Consider the following 20,704-nt stretch of genomic DNA (forward strand, 5'->3'; position numbering starts at 1 on the left):
AGTCATTCTAAGTATGACAACAACAACAAACGAAGACCAACAGCAACGACCCCAGAGTCTGAAAGAAAACATCAAAAAATTTGACTACATAAAAATAAATCTGCTTACTCATCTATAAAGTGAGGGATGAGGGTGTGTGACCAGTAAAGGCACATCCAGGTTTTATATGGTAAGATCCCGAGGGAATATACTATTATGCTTTCTTGTATTGTTATTTATCTTTGATTCTATCTGCTAGGTCCCTAATGATATTGCAGACCCCTTGAGTTAAGGATGCATTGTCCCCAGCATCTCGTTCAGAGTTGGTATTTAAAAATCATTCTTCATGATGATAAAAATGAAAGTGATTATGAAAATAAGAATAATTTGATCACTTAGGTCAGTTTTGAGAAGAAGAGCTAGTCGTGGCCCCCGTGAGCTACCCGCATCTGGGTGACGTCGTGGGCCCAGGCCCCCCCGGGTTAGTTAGCTCAAGAGAAATGACTGGATGAAGAGGATAGAGTGCTTCTATTCATCTTGTGAGGACAGGCCTCTCATTGGCTGGGTTACCTCATACTACGTTTTCTAAGTCTCACCGCATTTCTTTTTTCCTTTTAGATGGAAATAAAGAAGATTGAAAGGGCCCTTGGTGGAATTAAACGTTGAAGGACTCCTAAGATTAAGTTTCTGAAATTAAAAGGAAGTCCAGGCTTAAGTGGCATCCAGAGTGGTGGGTGAACAAGTATACAGCTGGGTACAGAAACCCCAGGTTTGAGCCCCATTGCTGCCATCTGACTCTGACATAGACATCAAAGGGGTTGAATGGAAACTTAGCATCATACATACTCTCCTAAAGCTGTTGGGAACCTCAATAAAGCCCTTAAATAAATTGCTCTAGTCCAGTTAATGCTGTGTTCCCAGCATGGGGAAGTATAACATCTTAATGTTTCTCTATTTGGGCGAGCATGCGAATGCAAACAGGACCCCAGTGCTTCCCCAATTTCTGTTGGCTGTTCCCACTCCTGCATGCTGAAAGTCAGGGTTGGCTTGAGGAAAAGGAGAGAGAACTTTAATGACAAGCATCATACTATTTTTATAACAAGGTTAAAATGTTAACCCTTTCAGTTAGATACAACCATGAACGCTTTTCAAATAAAAATCTTTACTAGAAATTTTCAAACTAACACAACATTGTAAAGCAACGATAAAACTAATAAAGCTCCAATAAAAACTAATAATAAAAAAAGAAATTTGCAGATACCATGAGCCTGCTCTTTGTAAACGACACGTAGAAATAGAACACAGCTTCCATAGCTCCTTCATATATAGTATATTTTTAGCATTGTAAAGCCCCAGTGTCATAATTAACCTTGTCTTTTGCTTCATTCCCCCCTCCTTTTTAAAAAATTTTTATTTTATTTTTTTAACATCTTTATTACCCCCCTCCTTTAAACTGAAATGTGAAGCATTTCTCTGCTTAGTCCTGTAAGTTTCATTTTACCTTGAAATGAAAGTGTTCTGAAAAAGTCCTTGACAGGATATGCAAATTCATATTAAAAAAACCCTTCTTTCGTGTTGAGGGCTGGTCCCACATAAATATTAGAGTGTACCAGATGAGTCCAAAGGATCAAATGCTTTGAAAAAAGGCCCTGATGCAAATAATGGAGTGGATGACTTAGTTAAAAAGAGAAAAGGTTATTTATGGAGGTAATGGTCGCTAAGCAGCTCTGCCTCTTGCCTTGGAAAATCAGAAGCAGTTTTGCCAGGTGGGCATTACAGATAATCCCTCTTGCCATTTGGTTTTCGTAGACTCATAAGTGGATTCATTAGTACTGAGGTATAGTGGCAAGAACACTTGCTTGGGATATGAGAGACATGGCTTTGTAATAAAAATGTGACCTCACACCCGTACATTCCTTCATGTTTATCACGCCATTGAGTTAGAAGCACCATCACTCTCAGAGCCTAAGAATAAAACACCTGTGAGGTGTCTATTGTTTTTATTTATTTATTTATCTACCTATTTATTTATTTATTTCTGCATTGGGTCTTCACTGCTGCACGTGGGCTTTCTCCAGTTGTGGCGAGCAGGGGCTACTCTTCACTGATGCGCGAGCTTCTCATTGTGGTGGCTTCTCTTGTTGCGGAGCATGGGCTCTTGGCGCGCGGGCTTCAGTAGTTGTGGCACGTGGGCTCAGTAGCTGTGGCTCGCAGGCTCTAGAGCGCAGGCTCAGTAGTTGTGGTGCACAGGCTTAGTTACTCCGTGGCATGTGGGATCTTCCTGGACCAGGGATCGAACCTGCGTCCCCTGCAATGGCAGGCGGATTATTAACCACCGCGCCACCAGGGAAGTCCTGAGGTAGCTATTGTTAAAACCTGGTTTGCCCCCGAGGAAGCTGATACTTCAAGAAGTCATATATCTAATATGCAAAACCGGGTTGCAATTCATGCTTTTTTTGACTCCACTGCCCATGTTCTTTCTGAAAGTCATCTAATCAGCCAGGACCTCAGCAATTCAACCAGATAATAACAAAAAGTCCTTTTTGAACTTATATTTGACGTAACCGTTCATATTAAAAGCTATCATGTTTCAATGATTTATTGCTGTGTAACAAAGCACTCCAAAATGCATCGGCTTAAAACAGCAACCATTATATTTGTTCACCGTTCTGTCATTTGGCCGGGGCTCTGCTGGGCTGTTCTGTTTGTCGCGTTTGGGGTTTTCCACGAGACTGCAGTCAGATGGCTTTGTTCACCTGTCTGGTGCCGCAGTGGGGATGGTGGGGAGGCTGTGACTTCTTGCTCTTTTTCTTTCCATGTGGCTAGAGCGGGCTTCTTTTCAAGGTGATTAGATCCTAAGAGTGAGCATTTCAATATAGATAAGCCCCAGTGTGCAAGCACTACTAAGCCTCGTTTGCATCATCCTTGCTAATGTCCTACTTATTGGCCAAGCCCAGAGTCAATAAGGAAAGGCACTCCAGAAGAACATGAATATTGGGAAGCACGGTTCATTCAGAACCACCAAAGCGATGGTCTACCACTTGTGATATATACAACAGAAAGGTAAAGGGATATGTATTTAAGGCAAAAACTGCTGTTTCAGATTCTTTGAAGGATACTGGATTCAAAACATTTTACTTTAGAATACTATGCAGCCTCTAAAAGTCATGTATTACAATACTGAATGAGAGAGGGCAGACAGCAGAAGAAGAACTACAATCCTGCAGCCTGTGGAACAAAAAACACATTCACAGAAAGACAGACAAGATGAAAAGGCAGAGGGCTATGTACCAGATGAAGGAACAAGATAAAACCCCAGAAAAACAACTAAATGAAATGGAGATAAGCAACCTTCCAGAAAAAGAATTCAGAATAATGATAGTGAAGATGATCCAGGACCTCGGAAAAAGAATGGAGGCAAAGATCGGGAAGATGCCAGAACTGTTTCAAAAAGACCTAGAAGAATTAAAGAACAAACAGAGATGAAAAATACAATAACTGAAATGAAAACTACACTAGAAGGAATCAATAGCAGAATAACTGAGGTCGAAGAACGGATAAGTGACCTGGAAGACAGAACGGTGGAATTCACTGCTGCGGAACAGAATAAACAAAAAAGAATGAAAAGAAATGAAGACAGCCTAAGAGACCTTTGGGACAACATTAAACACAACAACATTTTCATTATAGGGGTCCCAGAAGGAGAAGAGAGAGAGAAAGGACCTGAGAAAATATGTGAAGAGACCACAGTCGAAAACTTCCCTAACATGGGAAAGGAAATAGCCACTCAAGTCCAGGAAGTGCAGAGAGTCCCAGACAGGATAAACCCAAGGAGAAACACGCCAAGACACATAGTAATCAAATTGGCAAAAATTAAAGACAAAGAAAAATTATTGAAAGCAGCAAGGGAAAAACGACAAATAACATACAAGGGAACTCCCATAAGGTTAACAGCTGGTTTCTCAGCAGAAACTCTGCAAGCCAGAAGGGAGTGGCATGATATACTTAAAGTGATGAAAGGGAAGAACCTACAACCAAGATTACTCTACTTGGCAAGGATCTCATTCAGATTCGACGGAGAAATCAAAAGCTTTACAGACAAGCAAAAGCTAAGAGAATTCAGCACCACCAAACCAGCTTTACAACAAATGCTAAAGGAACTTCTCTAAGTGGGAAACACAAGAGAAGAAAAGAACCTACAAAAACAAACCCAAAACAATTAAGAAAATGGTAACAGGAACATACATATCGATAATTACTTCAAACGTGAATGGATTAAATGCTCCAACCAAAAGACATAACCTTGCTGAATGGATACAAAAACAAGACCCAACAGAGCCAAAAATAAATAAATAAATAAAAATAAGCTATCAAGTTAGATGTGAGATAAATAAAAAGGGGAAAATATCTGCAGAGTCTGTACTCAGATTGCTGTGCATATGTTTTTAAGTTCTCACTCCAATTAAAATTTTAAAAAATGTCTATTTAGGTCTTCTGCCCATTTTTGGATTGGGTTGTTTTTTTGTTATTGAGCTGCATGTAAATTTTGGAAATTAATCCTTTGTCATTTGCTTCATTTGCAAATATTTTCTCCCATTCTGAGGGTTGTCTTTTGGTCTTGTTTATGGTTTCCTTTGCTGTGCAAAAGCTTTGAAGTTTCATTAGGTCCCATTTGTTTATTTTTGTTTTTATTTCCATTTCTCGAGGAGGTGGGTCAAAAAGGATCTTGCTGTGATTTATGTCATAGAGTGTCCTGCCTATGTTTTCCTCTAAGAGTTTGATAGTTTCTGGCCTTACATTTAGGTCTTTAATCCATTTTGAGCTTATTTTTGTGTATGGTGTTGATTCACTTTGTTATAAGGCAGAAACTAACACACCATTGTAAAGCAATTATACCCCAATAAAGATGTTAAAAAAAAAGATAGATTCCTTACAAGCAAATTAAAAAAATTTTTTTAAAAAAGATAAATAATTGCTAATGCAATGGGTTTAAAAAAAGATAAATAATTGCTAATGCTCCTGGGTCGGGGACAAAGGACTTTAGCACTCGTGGCACAGCAGGTACCTGTTCCCTTTGTCCCCCCAATGCCACGGAGTGGCTCTGGGTGGATGCTATGCACGAAGTGGGTTTGCATCACAGCTGAGGAACCCCGAGTTTAGAGAACCCAAACATTTGTAATGGGTTGCAAGCAAAGCTCACTGAATTTTGCCCAGAGGGAGGCACTGTTATTATTAGACCAGACAGCAATCAAACCTGCCACCTGCCCCAGAAAGGGACGCTATCTCTGTCTTACAAAACTATCTACTATCTTCTGCTTGCTATATAAACATCCTTGAAAAGATTATCCAGAACCAAGGCTCTCAATGTCTCTGCTCATGAGATGTACAGAACTGCAAGAGACCCGTGGAGAACTGTCTCCCCAAATAAGTCCATTTATATAATTCAAGTTAAAATACAATATTTAAGTCACATACAGATCCTTTTTTAATAAGAGTCCCTGGGTGTGGAGAGAAGGGAACCCTCCTACACTGTTGGTGGGAATGTAAATTGGTGCAGCCACTATGCAAAACAGCATGGAGGTTCCTTAAAAAACTAACAATAGAACTACCATATGATCCAGCAATCCCACTCCTGGGCATGTATCTGAAGAAAACCATACTTTGAAAAGATACATGCACCCCAATGCTCATAGCATCACTGCTCACAATAGCCAAGACATGGAAGCAGCCTAAATGCCATCAACAGATGAATGGATAAGGAAGATGTGGTGCATATATACAGTGGAATACTACCCAGCCGTAAATAAAAGAATGAAATAATGTCATTTGCAGCAACAAGGATGGATCTAGAGATTATCATACTAAGTGAAGTAAGTCAGAGAAAGACAAATATCATATGACATCAACTATATGTGGAATCTAAAAAAATGATACAAATGAACTTACAAAACAGAAACGGGGGGGCTTCCCTGGTGGCGCAGTGGTTCAGAGTCCGCCTGCCGATGCGGGGGACACGGGTTCGTGCCCCGGTCCGGGAAGATCCCACATGCCGCACAGCGGCTGGGCTCGTGAGCCATGGCTGCTGAGCCTGTGTGTCCAGAGCCTGTGCTCCGCAACGGTAGAGGCCACAGCGGTGAGAGGCCCACGTACCGCAAAATAAAAACAAAAACAAAAACAAAACAAAACAAGAAACAGCAACGGAGTCACAGACACAGAAAACAAACTTATAGGTACCAAAGGGGAAGTGGGGGGAGGGATAAATTAGGAGTTTGGGTTTAACAGATACACACTACTATATATAAAATAGATAACCAAGGTCCTACTGTATAGCAGAGGGAACTGTAATAAATATCTTGTAATAAACTATAATAGAAAAGAATCTGAAAAAGAACATATATATATACACACACATCTATAAAACTGAACCATTTTGCTGTACACCAGAAACTAACACAACATTGTAAATCAACTCCACTTCAATAAAAAAAAATAGACTCCTTGATTTAACTGCTTTTTGTTGCTGTTGTTTAACTGACCAATGGTGCTGAAAAATACGGTGTTAAATAAAACTGCTTCTATTACTTTTCTCTTGGTTCAAGCTTCCCTCCTAAAAACACTTTTTTAAAGGAGATTCCCATATTAATAAAATCATTGGAAATTCCTTAGATATTAAGGAGTGTGTGCTGAACCCATTATTACAAATGATTAAGTACTGTTAATTTTAACATTTTTTTGGTAATAACTCTATTTTCACCAATGGAATCTTATACTTTGTGTTTCTAGAAAATAAACATTGTCTTTTTCTGTCCATAAAACCAAAGCATTAGAAACAACTCAAATATTCCAAGCTACTAAGTGCCTGGCAATCACAGTTTTGGGGTAAGTGAAAACAAATATCAGAAATTTCTAATCTAGGTACATTTGAATCTTCAGATAAACTGAAAGCTGCTATTCTCTCCAAATGTCTGCAGAGTAGGCATAAGTTTTCAGCTGAGTACAAGAATTACAATTAAGTGTAATTAAATTGATTGTAACTTACTAGAGTCAGAACCATCTTCCTGAAGAAGGAAAGGATCGTCCCCTACGGGATGGTTCAAGCTTAGCTGCACAGTAGTATCAAGTCATCGAGGGTCTTTAATAATCCTGATACTTGGATGCTCCGCAGGCCAATTAAGTCAGAATCTCTGGGGGCAAGGCCCAGGCATCAATTTCATTTTCTTTAACTGAGGTGTAATTGACATATAGAATTATTAGTTTCAGGTGTACAACATAATGATTCAATACTTGTATATATTGCCAAATGATCACCACTATAAGTCTAGTTAACATCCATCACCACACAGTTATACATTTTTTTAAATTAATTTCATTTTCAGCAATATTTTAAAAAGCTCCTTAGGTGGCCCCATATGCAACCAAGTTTACCAACTACTAAACTAGAGGACTTAGCCTTACAGTGTAGTTCTCAAACTTCAGTGTATCAAACCCCGTGCCTGCCACACCCCCACACCCAGAGTTTCTGATTCAATAGGTCTGGGGTGGGGCCCGAGAATTCGCATTTCTCCTAAGTTCCCTGGCAATGCCACTAGTCCAGGACCACACTTTGAGAACCACTGCCCTACAAAATTACCATCACCTTAAAAACACCCATGACTCAGGGTTGTTATTTTAAATCTCCCCACGTTAGCATGACTATGAAAAAGGACCAGGCAAATGCCGTGAGTGCAACGAAAGACCTTTTTTTGGAAGAAGGAAAGCGAACAACCAAATCTGCAGAAGCAAGCATTCCAGGTTGATGGAAGTTACCGCACCATATTTTATGCTTTCTCTCACTGCCCTGAGGCTTAATGATAAACTCCTTCACCCTCGTGAGATACTGATCAGAATGTTGGAGGAAACACCTGGGCTACAGGAAACACCTCCAGCAGCAGAAACAAGAGGCCCGTTTACCAGCCACAGCGTTTCTTCTAAGGAACAGTGTGACCTTAACTGAGCCGGTCACTTCGTTCTCTTTGGGCCTTAGTTTCCTCATCTGTAAAATGAGTCTCAAATGTTCCATCTAACTCCGAAATCTTATCAATTCCACGACATTTGACAAGAGAGGTGAGTTGCTCTACGGTTTGACCACGTTAGACTCTGGCCATCTTATGAGAGTTCAATCACGGAAGGGCCAGGATACCCACCACCTGCAAGGCGCACGGGAATCTCTGCTCTCTGGATGTCACCGTTGAAGTCAGACTAAAATTCAGTCACCTCTTTAAAGATTACCTTAATCAGTTTCTTGGTTCAAACAAAAACGTGTCAGGCATATGGATGGATCATAAAATAAGTGGCTTTCGTGTCAGGCATATTTCTTTTTTTGACCAGAACAACTCAGTTTGATAGCTAACAAGCCAAAAGAATAATAGATTCCACAAACTTGTGTGGCCTTGTCTTTTCCCATCCCAACCCTATTTTTTATATATAGGGTGATGTCTCCCATTTCCTTCTTGAGGGGCCTCTATTCTTCCCAAAGTCAGAATTATGCTTTTCAAACATATATCCCCCTTTTTATTTCACACAGATGATAATATGCTGCACATACTTCTTTGCTGTGTTTTTTAAAAAGCGTGTTCCGCCTTAGCAACGGTTCCCCAGCTGTGCAGTAGGGATCTCACCCCAATTCATGGCAGACGTAGGGATCGGTGTTTGAAGCCCTGCATCAAAAGGATAATGCAATTATTTTGGTGTAAAATTTCATGTCGTAGCAAACACTGGTGTTTACGTTTTTAAAGTGACTTATTGCCATTGTCTTATCCACTTCGTTCTAAAATGCTTTTCTACTTGAGAGTGGACCAGGGGCCAGGGGCCAGGATGGATCTCCTCTGGAATTCTGACCTGAACGTCAGGAAGAGGATTAAGGAAGAAGATCCTGGTTAAAATAAATCAGTGGTTCTCAACCGGGGGCGATTTTTGCCCCCAGGGAATATTTGGCAGTATCTGGAGACATTTTTTGGGTTGTCACAAATGTGTGTGTCTTGGCCCCATGACAAAGAATTATCTAGTGCAAAATGCCAATAGTGGTGAGCTTGAGAAACCCTGAAATAAATTATCCTGATATACACACTATTACATGTAAAATAATAAGGACCTAATGTATAGCACAGGGAACTCTTCTCAGTACTCTGTAATGGCCTATATGGGAAAAGAATCAAAAAGAGTGGATCTATGTATTTGTATAACTGAGTCACTTTGCTGTACACCTGAAACTAACACAACATTGTAAATCAACTATAATCCAATAAAAATTTTTAATAAATAATAAATAAATATGTGTAATTCCCCTCCCTGAGGGGAGGTGTCTGACCCCAGGGGAAAGCTGCCGCCCCTTCCTTCATCCAGCTTCCCTCCCCCAAGCCCATTCTGAACTGCTTCCGTCAGGGACTTTGAAATGTTTACTGAAGATAAAATTGGCTCTGAGGAAAATATGTAATAAACTTAAGAAGCTAATAATCATAGGAAAAAAATGATTAACAGCAGAAGCACACCAGAAATGGCTATGAAATCAATAGAGTATCTTAAACAGGCTTTTAAGCTGGAATAGATGTAGTCATGCACCTTTTAAACAAGCGCTCCTTTGTTCTATTTACATTTTAATGCTGAGTGTGACTGTCTTGGTAGACTTGACATCAATGATGCTGACTGTAGGTTTTTTTTTTTTGCAATACCGAAAGAGAAATACACCAACAAAAATACTTTAAAAACCCCCAAAAAACAAAACAACAAAAACCCCGCACTGTTGCCCTTGCTCCGAATGAATGATCATGTCTGCAAGGGCAGGGCGATCATCCTCCCATGTTGCCTACATCACATGCTTGTGTATAAAACAGTCCGTGTAAACTCTAGTGGCTTAATACATGTAAGCCTTGGTCACGTATTTATCTGGTATTTACCTCAGAGCCCCATCCTAACACAACGGTCTGCTAGTAACTGCTCCATCAGGAACGAATGGGTGAGTGAGTGTGAGACCCCCTCCTTCACTTTGCCTGTGGAAGAAATCATCAAGGCAGCCCAGAAGACTACAGATACAAATCTTCCATTTGACATCTGTCTGAACCAAAATGTTCATAAGAGTCAGAAGGCAGAGGAGCAAGAGGTATTTCTCAGATGAATTATAGTTCCTATAACTTGCACACATAAAACAAAACACCTCCAAATGACAAGGCTCAAGACTGCATTTACGGTTGCACCAGTGCAAGTCAGTAAGAAATTACTGACTCATCAAAAACCAGCCTTCTTCTGCCAGCTGGGGTTCCTCCATGTGCTCTTTTATTTTTTTTAATCTTTTAAAAATTTATTTATTTATTTTTGGCTGCGTTGGGTCTTCGTTGCTGCATGTAGGCTTTCTTTAGTTGCGTCGAGCGTAGGCCACTCCGCCACGGTACGTGGGCTTCTCATTGTGGTGACTTCTCTTGTTGCGGAGCATGGGCTCTAGGCACGTGGGCTTCAGTAGTTGTGGCACATGGGCTCAGTAGCTGTGGCTTGCAGGATCTAGAGCGCAGGCTCAGTAGATGTGGCACACGGGCTTAGCTGCTCCACGGCATGTGGGACCTTCCCGGACCAGGGCTCGAACTTGTGTCCCCTGCATTGGCAGGCGGATTCTTAACCACCGCGGCACCAGGGGAGCCCTTTTATTCATAGGACACTGTTCATGAATTGTGTCTTCATTGAAGTGTTGCTCTTTGAAGGCTATGAAAGCCGTCAGTGGGGAAATGAACGCACAGTTACTGCCGAGAGGGGTCTGTCCCTTTCAATACTCTAGGAGGCTGCTCTGCAGCCCTGGTCCTAAAAACAGGATATTGAGGCTTGAGGAAATTTCAGGTCCTTCCTTGGTTCCTTAGACGAGAATACTGTCAGTGGCACTTCCTGAGTTCATTCTATAGCAAACACACTAAAATGTGCCTCCAAACAATTCCTCTGATGATTTGACAAAGTGACCCAAGTTCGGTCTAGGTCCTCACAATTTTTCTGTAACTCATGTTCAGTCTTAGCTTCGAGGCAAGAAGATAGTAGATTTAACACTCTCTGCATAGGGAAAATCAGAGAATCATGCATCCTCAGACACAGAAGGTCAAGTACTCACAGACGTAAAAGTCCCTCAAAGCACAGAAGGGTGACGTCCATCAGCAAATATTTAGGGCACTCTGCCTTCTGCCTGGACTGTTCCCCGGGGTCTCTAAAGTCCACTTATGGCTTTAAAGGCAGCTCTGCTCAAGGAATGGCAGTCAAGCCAGGTCTTGAATGCGTTTCCTAAAGGTGTCCCCCCATTTTCCTCTTTTATCTGTGACTACGGCCTTCAGCTTCTACAGTTAATTGACGATGGATTTTTTTAAAACTGTGACGCCACAGCTCGTTGGCACATTGTTGGGCTTGTCATATAGCTTCCTTTGTGTTGCAACTGGCACAAGATCAGAGCCACGCTTGTGAGATTCCTTAGCCAAGGTGGCGCTGGGGATCCAGAACTATCCACATTAGAAGAAAGAGAATTAGAGTGACCGAGCACCCTGGCGTGCCCAGGACTGCAGGCTTTCCTGGGATGCAAGACTTCCAGAGGTAGCACTGAGAAAGTCCCCTGCAAGCCCAAACAAGTTGTTCACCTGATGGAGAAGGAACCATCTTTGCCACATTAGGACCACAGCCTTCAGTTAGTAGTAGTCCAACTATATCTAGCATAGAGGTCATGGCCTGTTAAAACTGCTGGGGACTTTAGCAATCATCTACCCCCTCTTTTTCACAAAGATGCTCAGACTCAGAGTGGTATAGACATTTCCCCCAGGTCACACAGCTTGCTGGTAGCATATCAGGAACCAGACCCTAGATCGCCACAGTCCCAATTTCGGGCACTTTCCACACTGCATTACATTTTTTGCTTTGCCAGTCTCTTTCTATTGCTCTTGCAGAATGAGTTCAGCTGGGTTTTCTTCTGACCACAGGACTTAGCCGTTAGAACAGTGAAAACTGCTGTTTATATTGGGCACTGCTTTTTTTTAATGTTGGGATAGTGAATGGAATCAGGTTGCTGTAAACAGCCTCAATTGGTCACCATCTCCATTACCACACGTCATCCATTCCTGTCATTTCTACAGCCCAGCAAAGTGTCTTCAACATGCAACCATTTGTCATCACCAAATGCTACCCTTGGTGGAGACGGTCACGTGCCAGGACAATGTACCCCTGCGTGGGTGGATCGTGTTTGTGACTAGCTCAGAGGCACATGGATTAGCATCTAAAAGTGCACGAAAATCTTGCTTCTTCATACTTAGATTCTTTCAAAGGGAAGAAATAAGATGCCTGTTCTAAAAACTGAGGTTAATGTACACAACAATCGGTTCTAAGCTCTTTACAGATATCATCTCATTTACTCATCACATCCTCTGAGAGAGGTACTATTATCCCATTTCACATACAAGGAAACTGAGGCACAGAGGGGGTAAGCAACTAGCCCAAAGAGGTTTTGTTGTTGTCGTTGTCTTAACTCTAGTAAGTGGTGGAGTCTGTTTCTGAGCATCACGCTCTTTCAGGAGAGAAAACAAGAGCTCAGAGGTGACAGTAGATCAAACCAATCCAGAATGTGGACTTGGAAAGCAAGGGAAAAGGTGGAGGGCTGTGTTCCCGGGGTGCAGGAGATAAACCAATTAGGTGAAGATCTGCAGTGAAAAGGAGCGACTCTGTCAACTTCTGCATGCAATGTACACAAAGGATAAGGCAGTACTTTTCAGCCCGAGTTCCATCTTCATTGGCTATCCTCACTCTAACATAGTAAGTACCAGACACCCTGTGCTGTCCTGCTTCAGTCCATGCTGGAGTACAGCCAGTGGTTCTGGAAAATTCTGCCGTGAAGTACCATCGGTAACAGCAGTCCCTTCACAAAGCCCTTTCTCACCTCCCCAGCCTCATTCGACCCTCTGAACCTCTTAGTGTTGCATCTTCCCCTTGGACGCTTAGCCTGTCCAGCCACTAGGTCAGCTGGTGGGTTGGATAGGACCTGCCATATGAAATCAAACACTTCCGAGGAGGTGTGTGTGACAGGATTAATGAGGTGAAACTGTAACGCTGGTGACGTGATTTTGGTGTTTCCATCTCTCCATTTTCTTCCTCCCTTCTATTACATTTTATCCTGTTTTGTCTTAAAACTGTGATCTTCTCCAGTGGACTTGGTTTTAGTTCTTTATATTTCACTGGGACTTTTTAAGACAAACTGTTGTCACTCTCAGCATTACCCACACTTTAAAGCTGAGCTTTCCTGGGAGAACCATAATTAGAAGTTTACTTTGTCCAGGACCTCCCTGGCGGTCCAGTGGTTAAGACCCTGCACTTCCACTGCAGGGGGCGCGGGTGTGATCCCTGGTCGGGGAACTAAGATCCCACATGCTACACGCAGGGTGTGGCCAAAAAGAATTTTTTTTACTTCGTCTCCACGAGAGTAACTTAAAGCATCACAGAATAGGTGACAGTTCCTGGTGCTTCTGAAATCAAAGCATGTGAAAAACTTCTATGGGGCCTACATTTAAGTTTGGTCCATTCTAACCTATGGGTATTGAACACGACTACTCTGATGTATAAACACACAGTGCAATCTTCAATTTTATAGGAAACATCTAGCATTCTTACGTGGCCCAGATATTATGCTTTGGGGCAAGGAGAATGCTCATCAGTTCTTCGGAAACACCTTCAAAACGGAGAAGAGCTGACTTCAGTGAACTTCTGGCTTTTCTGTAACTTTATATGCTGGGCTACAGCCATGATGCGGCAAACACTTCAAGGTACCCATCAGAACACATCACTCCATCAAAATATATTACTCCACAATGATGATACAAAGTATGAAAGAAAGAAGGAGCATGATTTTATTGAAATGTTTTTAGTACAGTGTTGGAAGATCTTCGAATCCTATATTCTAAACCAATACAAGCACTGCAAATGACGTAGTTCCTCAATCTATTTGACATCATATCTACCAAAGGAAAGTTATACTACGAACCTCTTTAAGTTGGTTAATGTAACTTAAGTTGGAAACTGAGCAACTTTGGTATATTCATATTTCTCTGGCTCCCCTTTTTGGTTAGATGTACGCCAAGTCAACTGCCATGCAGCAGAGTCAGACAGGAGCAATATATTTGGTGGTTTCACTGAAATGTTTCCGCATAAGCAGCAAGGGACGCACAAGTTCTGGGATTACGCTGCTCTCAAGGCTGTCTTCATCATCTTTTTTGAACTGGACCATCAAATAGTTAAGGGCTACATTGCCGCCGTGCAGGGCTACCTCTAGTCTATTTAGTTGACAGATGTACCAGAAGTACTTTAAAATACAAAAGTGGAGATAAATAACCATAGAAACAATCAGTTCTTAATTCAGAGAATGACAATACCGATTTTTATCTCTTTATCTGAAGATCATTATTTTAAAACTAGCTCTATGTGTTAGACTCTTAAATCTTAGATGAAATGACTACCTTTAAATCAACTGGTTTTAGTCATTGTCATCATGTCCACACTGGGATGCGAAGCTGTCTACCTGCGTGCGTTCATAACTACATTTTCATTTCTCTATGCATAGAAATTTCAAGAAATACAGATATCACTCATTTGTCCAAAATAATAATTACATACATCTAAATAGGCTCTTCACATATCTCAAATCAACTCTTGTCTAGATAACGTCCATCGTATTGAATAGCTGACCTTAACCAGGCTACACTAGGATTTTTTCTCAAAAGCCCTCTTAAGGTACAGCAAAATGCTAGTCTCTGTGATGACTAAGATGATACTTTTAAACTTTGATTCACCCTCTGCTGTACTGAAGTCTGAAACCTTAAAGACTGTTATTCAGGTTTGTTAACAACTTAAACAGATTTCATTTTTCCACCCACAGAATTTAGATCAGAGACTTTCTTCTCTCCAAGTTTTGAGATTCAGCAGAAGGAGATTGTTATTTATTATTCCTGGGCTTTGTCTGTGCAGGCACATTTTCTTCTTTGGGGGCGGAAGCGCTCAGTTGGTTGTCCACCAACGCGCACTTAGGAAAATTCAGAGTTGATGCTTGCCGCCTGCCACCGGAGATGGGCGCGCCTCACTCAGCAGCCGTCAAAAGCCACCTGTGGATAAAGCTATCTCCCCTCCACCATCACTCCTGGGCCACCATTTGAACATTAACTTCATGGAGCAACTAATGTTTCCTTATTTGTCCTTTTTTTTCTAGGCCTTTCTCACCCACACTTTTCAGGTAACTGCTTTAGTTACAATAATCTGTTGCCTAGAAGGCTTGATACTTGTGAGTACAAAAGGCAAAAGACCATGAGATCAACACTAAGGAAATAATATTTAAATATGTATTTGGAGGCACCCACAAACAATTCATCTTTTTCTCATGTTAAAAGCAAAACAGAGATCAGACTAGTAAATGTGAGGGGACTTAGCGAAGAAGTCTTTGTTGTGACGGAAATCCACAACATGAAACTCTTGGAAAAAAGGCAAAGTAAAAGCTAGAGCTAAAAACAGGACATTAAAAAAAACAAGATGGCAGGACATGAGGTGCATCTGGGATGGACACAGCATGAATGTGACAGTGTACTTGCAGACTACCTCAAAACAGTTTCTCTGTCAGCTCTATTGCTGAACATAATTTTGGAATTTTAGAACAAGGTATTTCAGATAAGTGACAGTTACGATTTTTAGAAGTGGCAATAAAAAAATACTGAACTACATTGCCTCTGATATGTGTAATGTTTACCAGAATTAAACGTGTCAGTGGCCATCTTCAGCTACATAAAATTTGGTCCAAATTAAGCATAATAACCAAAATGGTTTCTTGGAAACCTGATCACTAAAACAAATACTCAAAATTCAGGGTATTAAAAATTCTCTAAGGTTGACTTAGAAGCAAAAGGCTAATTCTCTACAGGGTTTCACCCAAATGTCCACAGGCATTATCATTTTATATTTACACAGAGGCTTTAATCTGAGTTGACCTTTGGTAACCCTGAAATACATAAACTGTGAACTTCCACAATGGAATTATAAACTTAAAAGTTGTGGCCTCAAAGCACTGACAGAACAAAGGAAAAAAAGGTCACCTATCAGAACAAATCACGATAACAGAAACATTTCTCATTTAAGACTGTTCACTTAAAGATCAAATAACCACTGCCCTCCCCACCAAACTGAAAATAAATGGTCGGGAGCTTTAAGAGGGGGAAAACCAGTGGCCCTCGGAGTATACAAAGATCTGATGCTTTTGCATTAATATAACTACTTAGTCCTAAAGCTAATAATCAGACAAATGCACGCAAGTCAGAAGCCAGAGCAGGCTTGCTTCCACACCTCACATCCTGGATTTACAGTGGGACGTGGCTGAACAGGTAAGACACAGATTCACCGTTGTGGGTCCTTCGAATCGCCTCGGCCAGGATCATCGAAATGTCAATAACCTAAACACCAATGAAAAGACAGAAAAGAGGAGAAGAAAGTGGGACATCTCAGTGATGTTTAATTGGAAACTTAGAAGCCAGAAAGCCTAGAAATGCTTTCTCCAGCACATAAGATGTGCTACTATCGAACCTCCCCACAGCCATTTCTTCTGAGAGGACTGACAGTTTTGGGTCTGTCTTCAAATTACAATCCTGTACGGGATCCTGGAAGTGAGATTTTTCAGTGCAGATACTTCAAAGGCTTTTCAGGGCCGCTGTTAACCAGAGACATCCTTTACTTTCAGTGTTTGTTGTTTTAAAATTAATTTTACTCAATCATCATGTGGAAGGTTTTTCTCTCTCTTGGTTTCTGAAAACACAGAAACTGTAACGTCTGACAGCACAGCTGTAATCATCTAACTCCGGGGTCAGCATGAGAACAGCCATAGACAATACATAAATGCATGGGCATGGCTGTGTTTCAGTAAAACTTTATTTACAAAAACAGATGGTGGGCTGGATTGGGCCCGGGGTCCTTAATTTGCTGACTCTCAACTACTGAGAATCAGACATGAAAATCTAAGGCATAGCTATTCTGACCATTTTCTAATGAATCTCCTGGTGCCGAATGAACTGTGTTGCTCTCCGATGGATGAGAAATCACGAAGCAGATCACTGATCCACCTTCATGCTCTAATGATGGGCATGTAGGCTTCCAGCAATGAAAGGACTTGCCAAGGTTCACCAAGACACAGAGGCAAAACGAGGACTCAAACCCCTTCAACTTATTTCAGGCCAGCTGGTGTAAAGTGATCACTGCCAACTCTCTGGGGGCCTCCCAAGGCAGGAGGGATAGAAGGAGTAAAGCTAAGAGACCCCTGGCACAGCCAAGCTGCTTGTTTTCCTCCCCATTTAAAAACCTGTGGCAAAATACATGTACCACAAAAGATGCCATTTTAACCATTTTTAAGTATAGAACTTACTGGCATTAACTACATTCCCAGTGGTGTGTAACCATTTCCCAAACTTTTTCATCGTCCCAAACGGAAACCCTGCACCATTAAACACCCTGCTCCTGGTAACCACCACTCTACTTCCCCTTTCTATGAATCTGACTACTCTAGAGCCCTCAGCTAAGTGGAATCTAGTTTACGTATCACACAATATTTGTCCTTTTGTGACTGGTTTCTTTCACTTAGCATACCGCTTTCAAGGTTCATCCATGTTGTTGCAAGTATCAAAATCTCCTTCCTTTTTAAGGCTGAGGAATATTTCATCGTATGAAGAGGCCACACTTGGGTTAACCATTCAACTGTCGGTGGACATTTGGTCATTTCCACCTTTTGGCTACCGTGAATAAGGCCTGCTGTGAATGTTCGTGCATAAGGTTTCGTTTGAACAGCCATTTTCAGATTTGGAGGAATAACCCTAGAGGTGGACCAGGGGGGTCATGTGGTAACTCTGTTTAGCTTTACCACAGCCTGTTTCTTAATGTTCTTTACTTTGGCTTTATTCACTTACTATTTATAACTTTGACCTCTGCTGGCCCCAGCCTTTCCCAGACATCTAACATGTATCATACCTTCCCATTACGGGAAGCTACAACCTCTACTGACATCTGCTTAGCAAGTGGTCACACACACAAGATGCGAGTTGCCTCCCTGCTTGGCTCTGCCTGCAGTGTAGCCAGTACCTGAATCTTGGAGCAGTGTTTCATTTTGTCCTCTTGGGGAATAGTGTTTGTCACAACAACAGCCTCAAAGGCGGCATTATTTATTCTGGAAATAGCTGGCCCAGAGAAGATCCCATGGGTAAGGATAGCATAAACTTTGGTGGCTCCGGCCGAGAGTAGCCTATAAAATAAAAGAGAAAAAAACTAAGTGCACACAAATATTCTTGAAGCATTCTCCCCTCAGTGTGAATTTAAAAGCAATAGTGTGTTCCATAAAGGAAAACAGGGAACCAATTTCACTCACATTTATCAGTCTAAAACAGGATCTTTTAAGGTATGTGCTGGCCAAACACTTTACATTCCCTTAAATCAGGGATTATCAGCCTTGACGTTGGGCCCGGATAATTCTTTGCTGTGCAGCACATCCCTGGCCTCTACCCAACAGCAACACCCGTCCCCTCAGTTGTCACAACCAAAAATGTCTCCAGATATTGTCAAATGTCTCCCAGGGAACAAAACTGCCCAGGTTTAAAAGAGTAAAGCCAAAATGTCACCATGTTGCCATACAATCAATACACAAAACTGAGGTATTATACACTCTTTGTTTCGTTCTGTCTCTGAAACCGGCTGTGCATTCTACCCTCCCAGCACATCTCAAGTCAGACGGGCCACAGTCCACGCGTTCTGCAGCCGTGCATGGCTGGGTGGTGGCTCCCACGCGTAACAGCCCAGCTCTAAGTCCCTGGAAGCCAACGCTGAGAAGGCTGGAGTGAAGGCAAGCCAAGGAAGCGAGGGCCTGAAGAGGCCGAAAGACTGTCTTTTTCCTCCTGTGCTCAGTTTCAGGAGAAGCACCTTCCCTGAACTTCTTTAAAAATACACTGAAAGTTCAACCTTGAAAATGAAAACCAGGCCATAAAGGACCACAGTTTTTTCCCTACCGAGAAAAAAAAATAGGCCTAGAATTGACTTTGGTCTGAAAAACTACTACTAAGCTATCAGTAATAATTAGGAAAAGTGAGCCGAGTTTTTTAACAGCTGACATTCTTCCTTTCTTAATGAGACGCCCTGACACTCTCCTCAGGGGTCCCAAACCACACGCATACTTGTCCGCAGCATGGCAGATGGTGCCACATGTGTCGGCCATGTCATCCACAAGGATGGCCACGCGGTCCTTCACATCGCCCACCAGCACCATCCGGTCCACTTCATTTGCCTTCTTCCTCTCCTTGTGAATCAAGGCAAATTCCACATTCAACCTGTCTGCGATTGACGTGACCCTGCTCAAAGACACAGACAGACACGGACTTAGAGAACAAGCTTATGGTTAGCAGGGGGAAGGTGGCAGGGAGGATAGATTGGGAGTTTGGGAGTGACATGTACACACTGCTATATTTAAAACAGATAACCAACAAGGACCTACTGTATAGCACAGGGAACTCTGTTCAATATTCTGTAACAACCTAGATGGGAGAAGAATTTGAAAAAAGAATAGATACATGTATATGTATAACTGAATCACTTCGCTGTATACCTGAAACTAACACAACACTGTTAACCAACTATACTCCAATATAAAATTAAAAGTTAAAAAATATAGATAGGGAAAAAAATTAGACTAATTCTGAAAACGTATTCCCAAAATTATATTAAAAAACTCTAGATTCATTACAAAAAAAAAAAGACACAGACAGATACATCAAACACTGTCAATACAAAAAAACTTGTGTTCTTCACAGCTGTATTTTAGGACTGTCGTGACCAGCCATACTCAAGATAATGCAAGAATCAGGCCTCCCTTGCAAAGCCAGGCCTGGTCTGGGATATGTATTAAGCGACGCAAGGGGAGAAACATGCTAGGATGTGGCCTTGCATTTGTGGCAGCTGGGGAAGAAAGCCAGGGCGCCTTGACCATGGGCTAAAACTCCTGGCTAAGCAGCTGATACTCAACAGGTTAGTGTTTATGGGTACCTTTATTTATTTATTTATTTTTTTGCGGTACGTGGCCTCTCACTGCTGTGGCCTCTCCCGTTGCGGAGCACAGGCTCCGGACGCGCAGGCCCATCGGCCATGGCTCACGGGCCCAGCTGCTCCGCGGCATGTGGGATCTTCCCGGACCGGGGCACGAACCCGTGTCCCCTGTATCGGCAGGCGGACTCTCAACCACTGTGCCACCAGGGAAGCCCTTGTGGGTACCTTTTAAAGTCAGGGGCACAACTAAAAGCAAGTTATTTAGAAAATACTAACTGCTCAGTGTAGGGAGCAGCCAGTGGGGACAAAGTCCGGGTGAGCGCAGCCATGTAATCTGTATGCTTAGGACAACGGGCTTCACGGGACACGAGGCCTCCGGACACGGTAATCACAGTCCAGGCCTCTGCACAACTAGGGCAAATGCTCAAAAGTGATCAGCTCTGAAAGGCCTGAACTGGCAAAAGGAGGAGAAGGTGGCAGGCCAGGCTTGCTAGTGAGCCTGGAACATTCCAGATTTTTCCTGTGAAGAATAGACTTCAATGATGAAACAGTGCAAAATAACACCATAGACATAAGGTGACATGAAGATTTTCCCGTTTCACTTTTTGAAATGAGGGTCACTCCTGATGCAATTCAGCTG

At 42.0% G+C, this 20,704-nt stretch overlaps 1 protein-coding gene across 4 annotated transcripts in view; it reads right to left on the reverse strand.

The window, feature by feature from the left end:
- Positions 1-8,516: 8,516 nt before the first annotated feature.
- Positions 8,517-20,704, reverse strand: part of PRPS2 (phosphoribosyl pyrophosphate synthetase 2) — a 33,233-nt gene continuing 21,045 nt past the window's right edge. For 3 of the 4 annotated variants that reach the window (XM_067724494.1, XM_067724495.1, XM_067724492.1), the window contains exons 5-7: positions 19,200-19,373; positions 18,118-18,277; positions 13,843-16,445 (exon numbers count right to left, since the gene is read on the reverse strand). In XM_067724494.1, the coding sequence (XP_067580595.1) occupies positions 16,353-16,445; positions 18,118-18,277; positions 19,200-19,373 (427 nt within the window). In that variant the 3' untranslated portion in view covers positions 13,843-16,352. Of the gene's footprint in view, positions 8,676-13,842; positions 16,446-18,117; positions 18,278-19,199; positions 19,374-20,704 lie in introns of those variants that run through there. The other variant, XM_067724493.1, reaches the window with a different exon arrangement.

The sequence above is a fragment of the Pseudorca crassidens genome, chromosome X, assembly GCF_039906515.1.
Source record: "Pseudorca crassidens isolate mPseCra1 chromosome X, mPseCra1.hap1, whole genome shotgun sequence".
Classification (NCBI taxonomy): Eukaryota; Metazoa; Chordata; class Mammalia; order Artiodactyla; family Delphinidae; genus Pseudorca; species Pseudorca crassidens.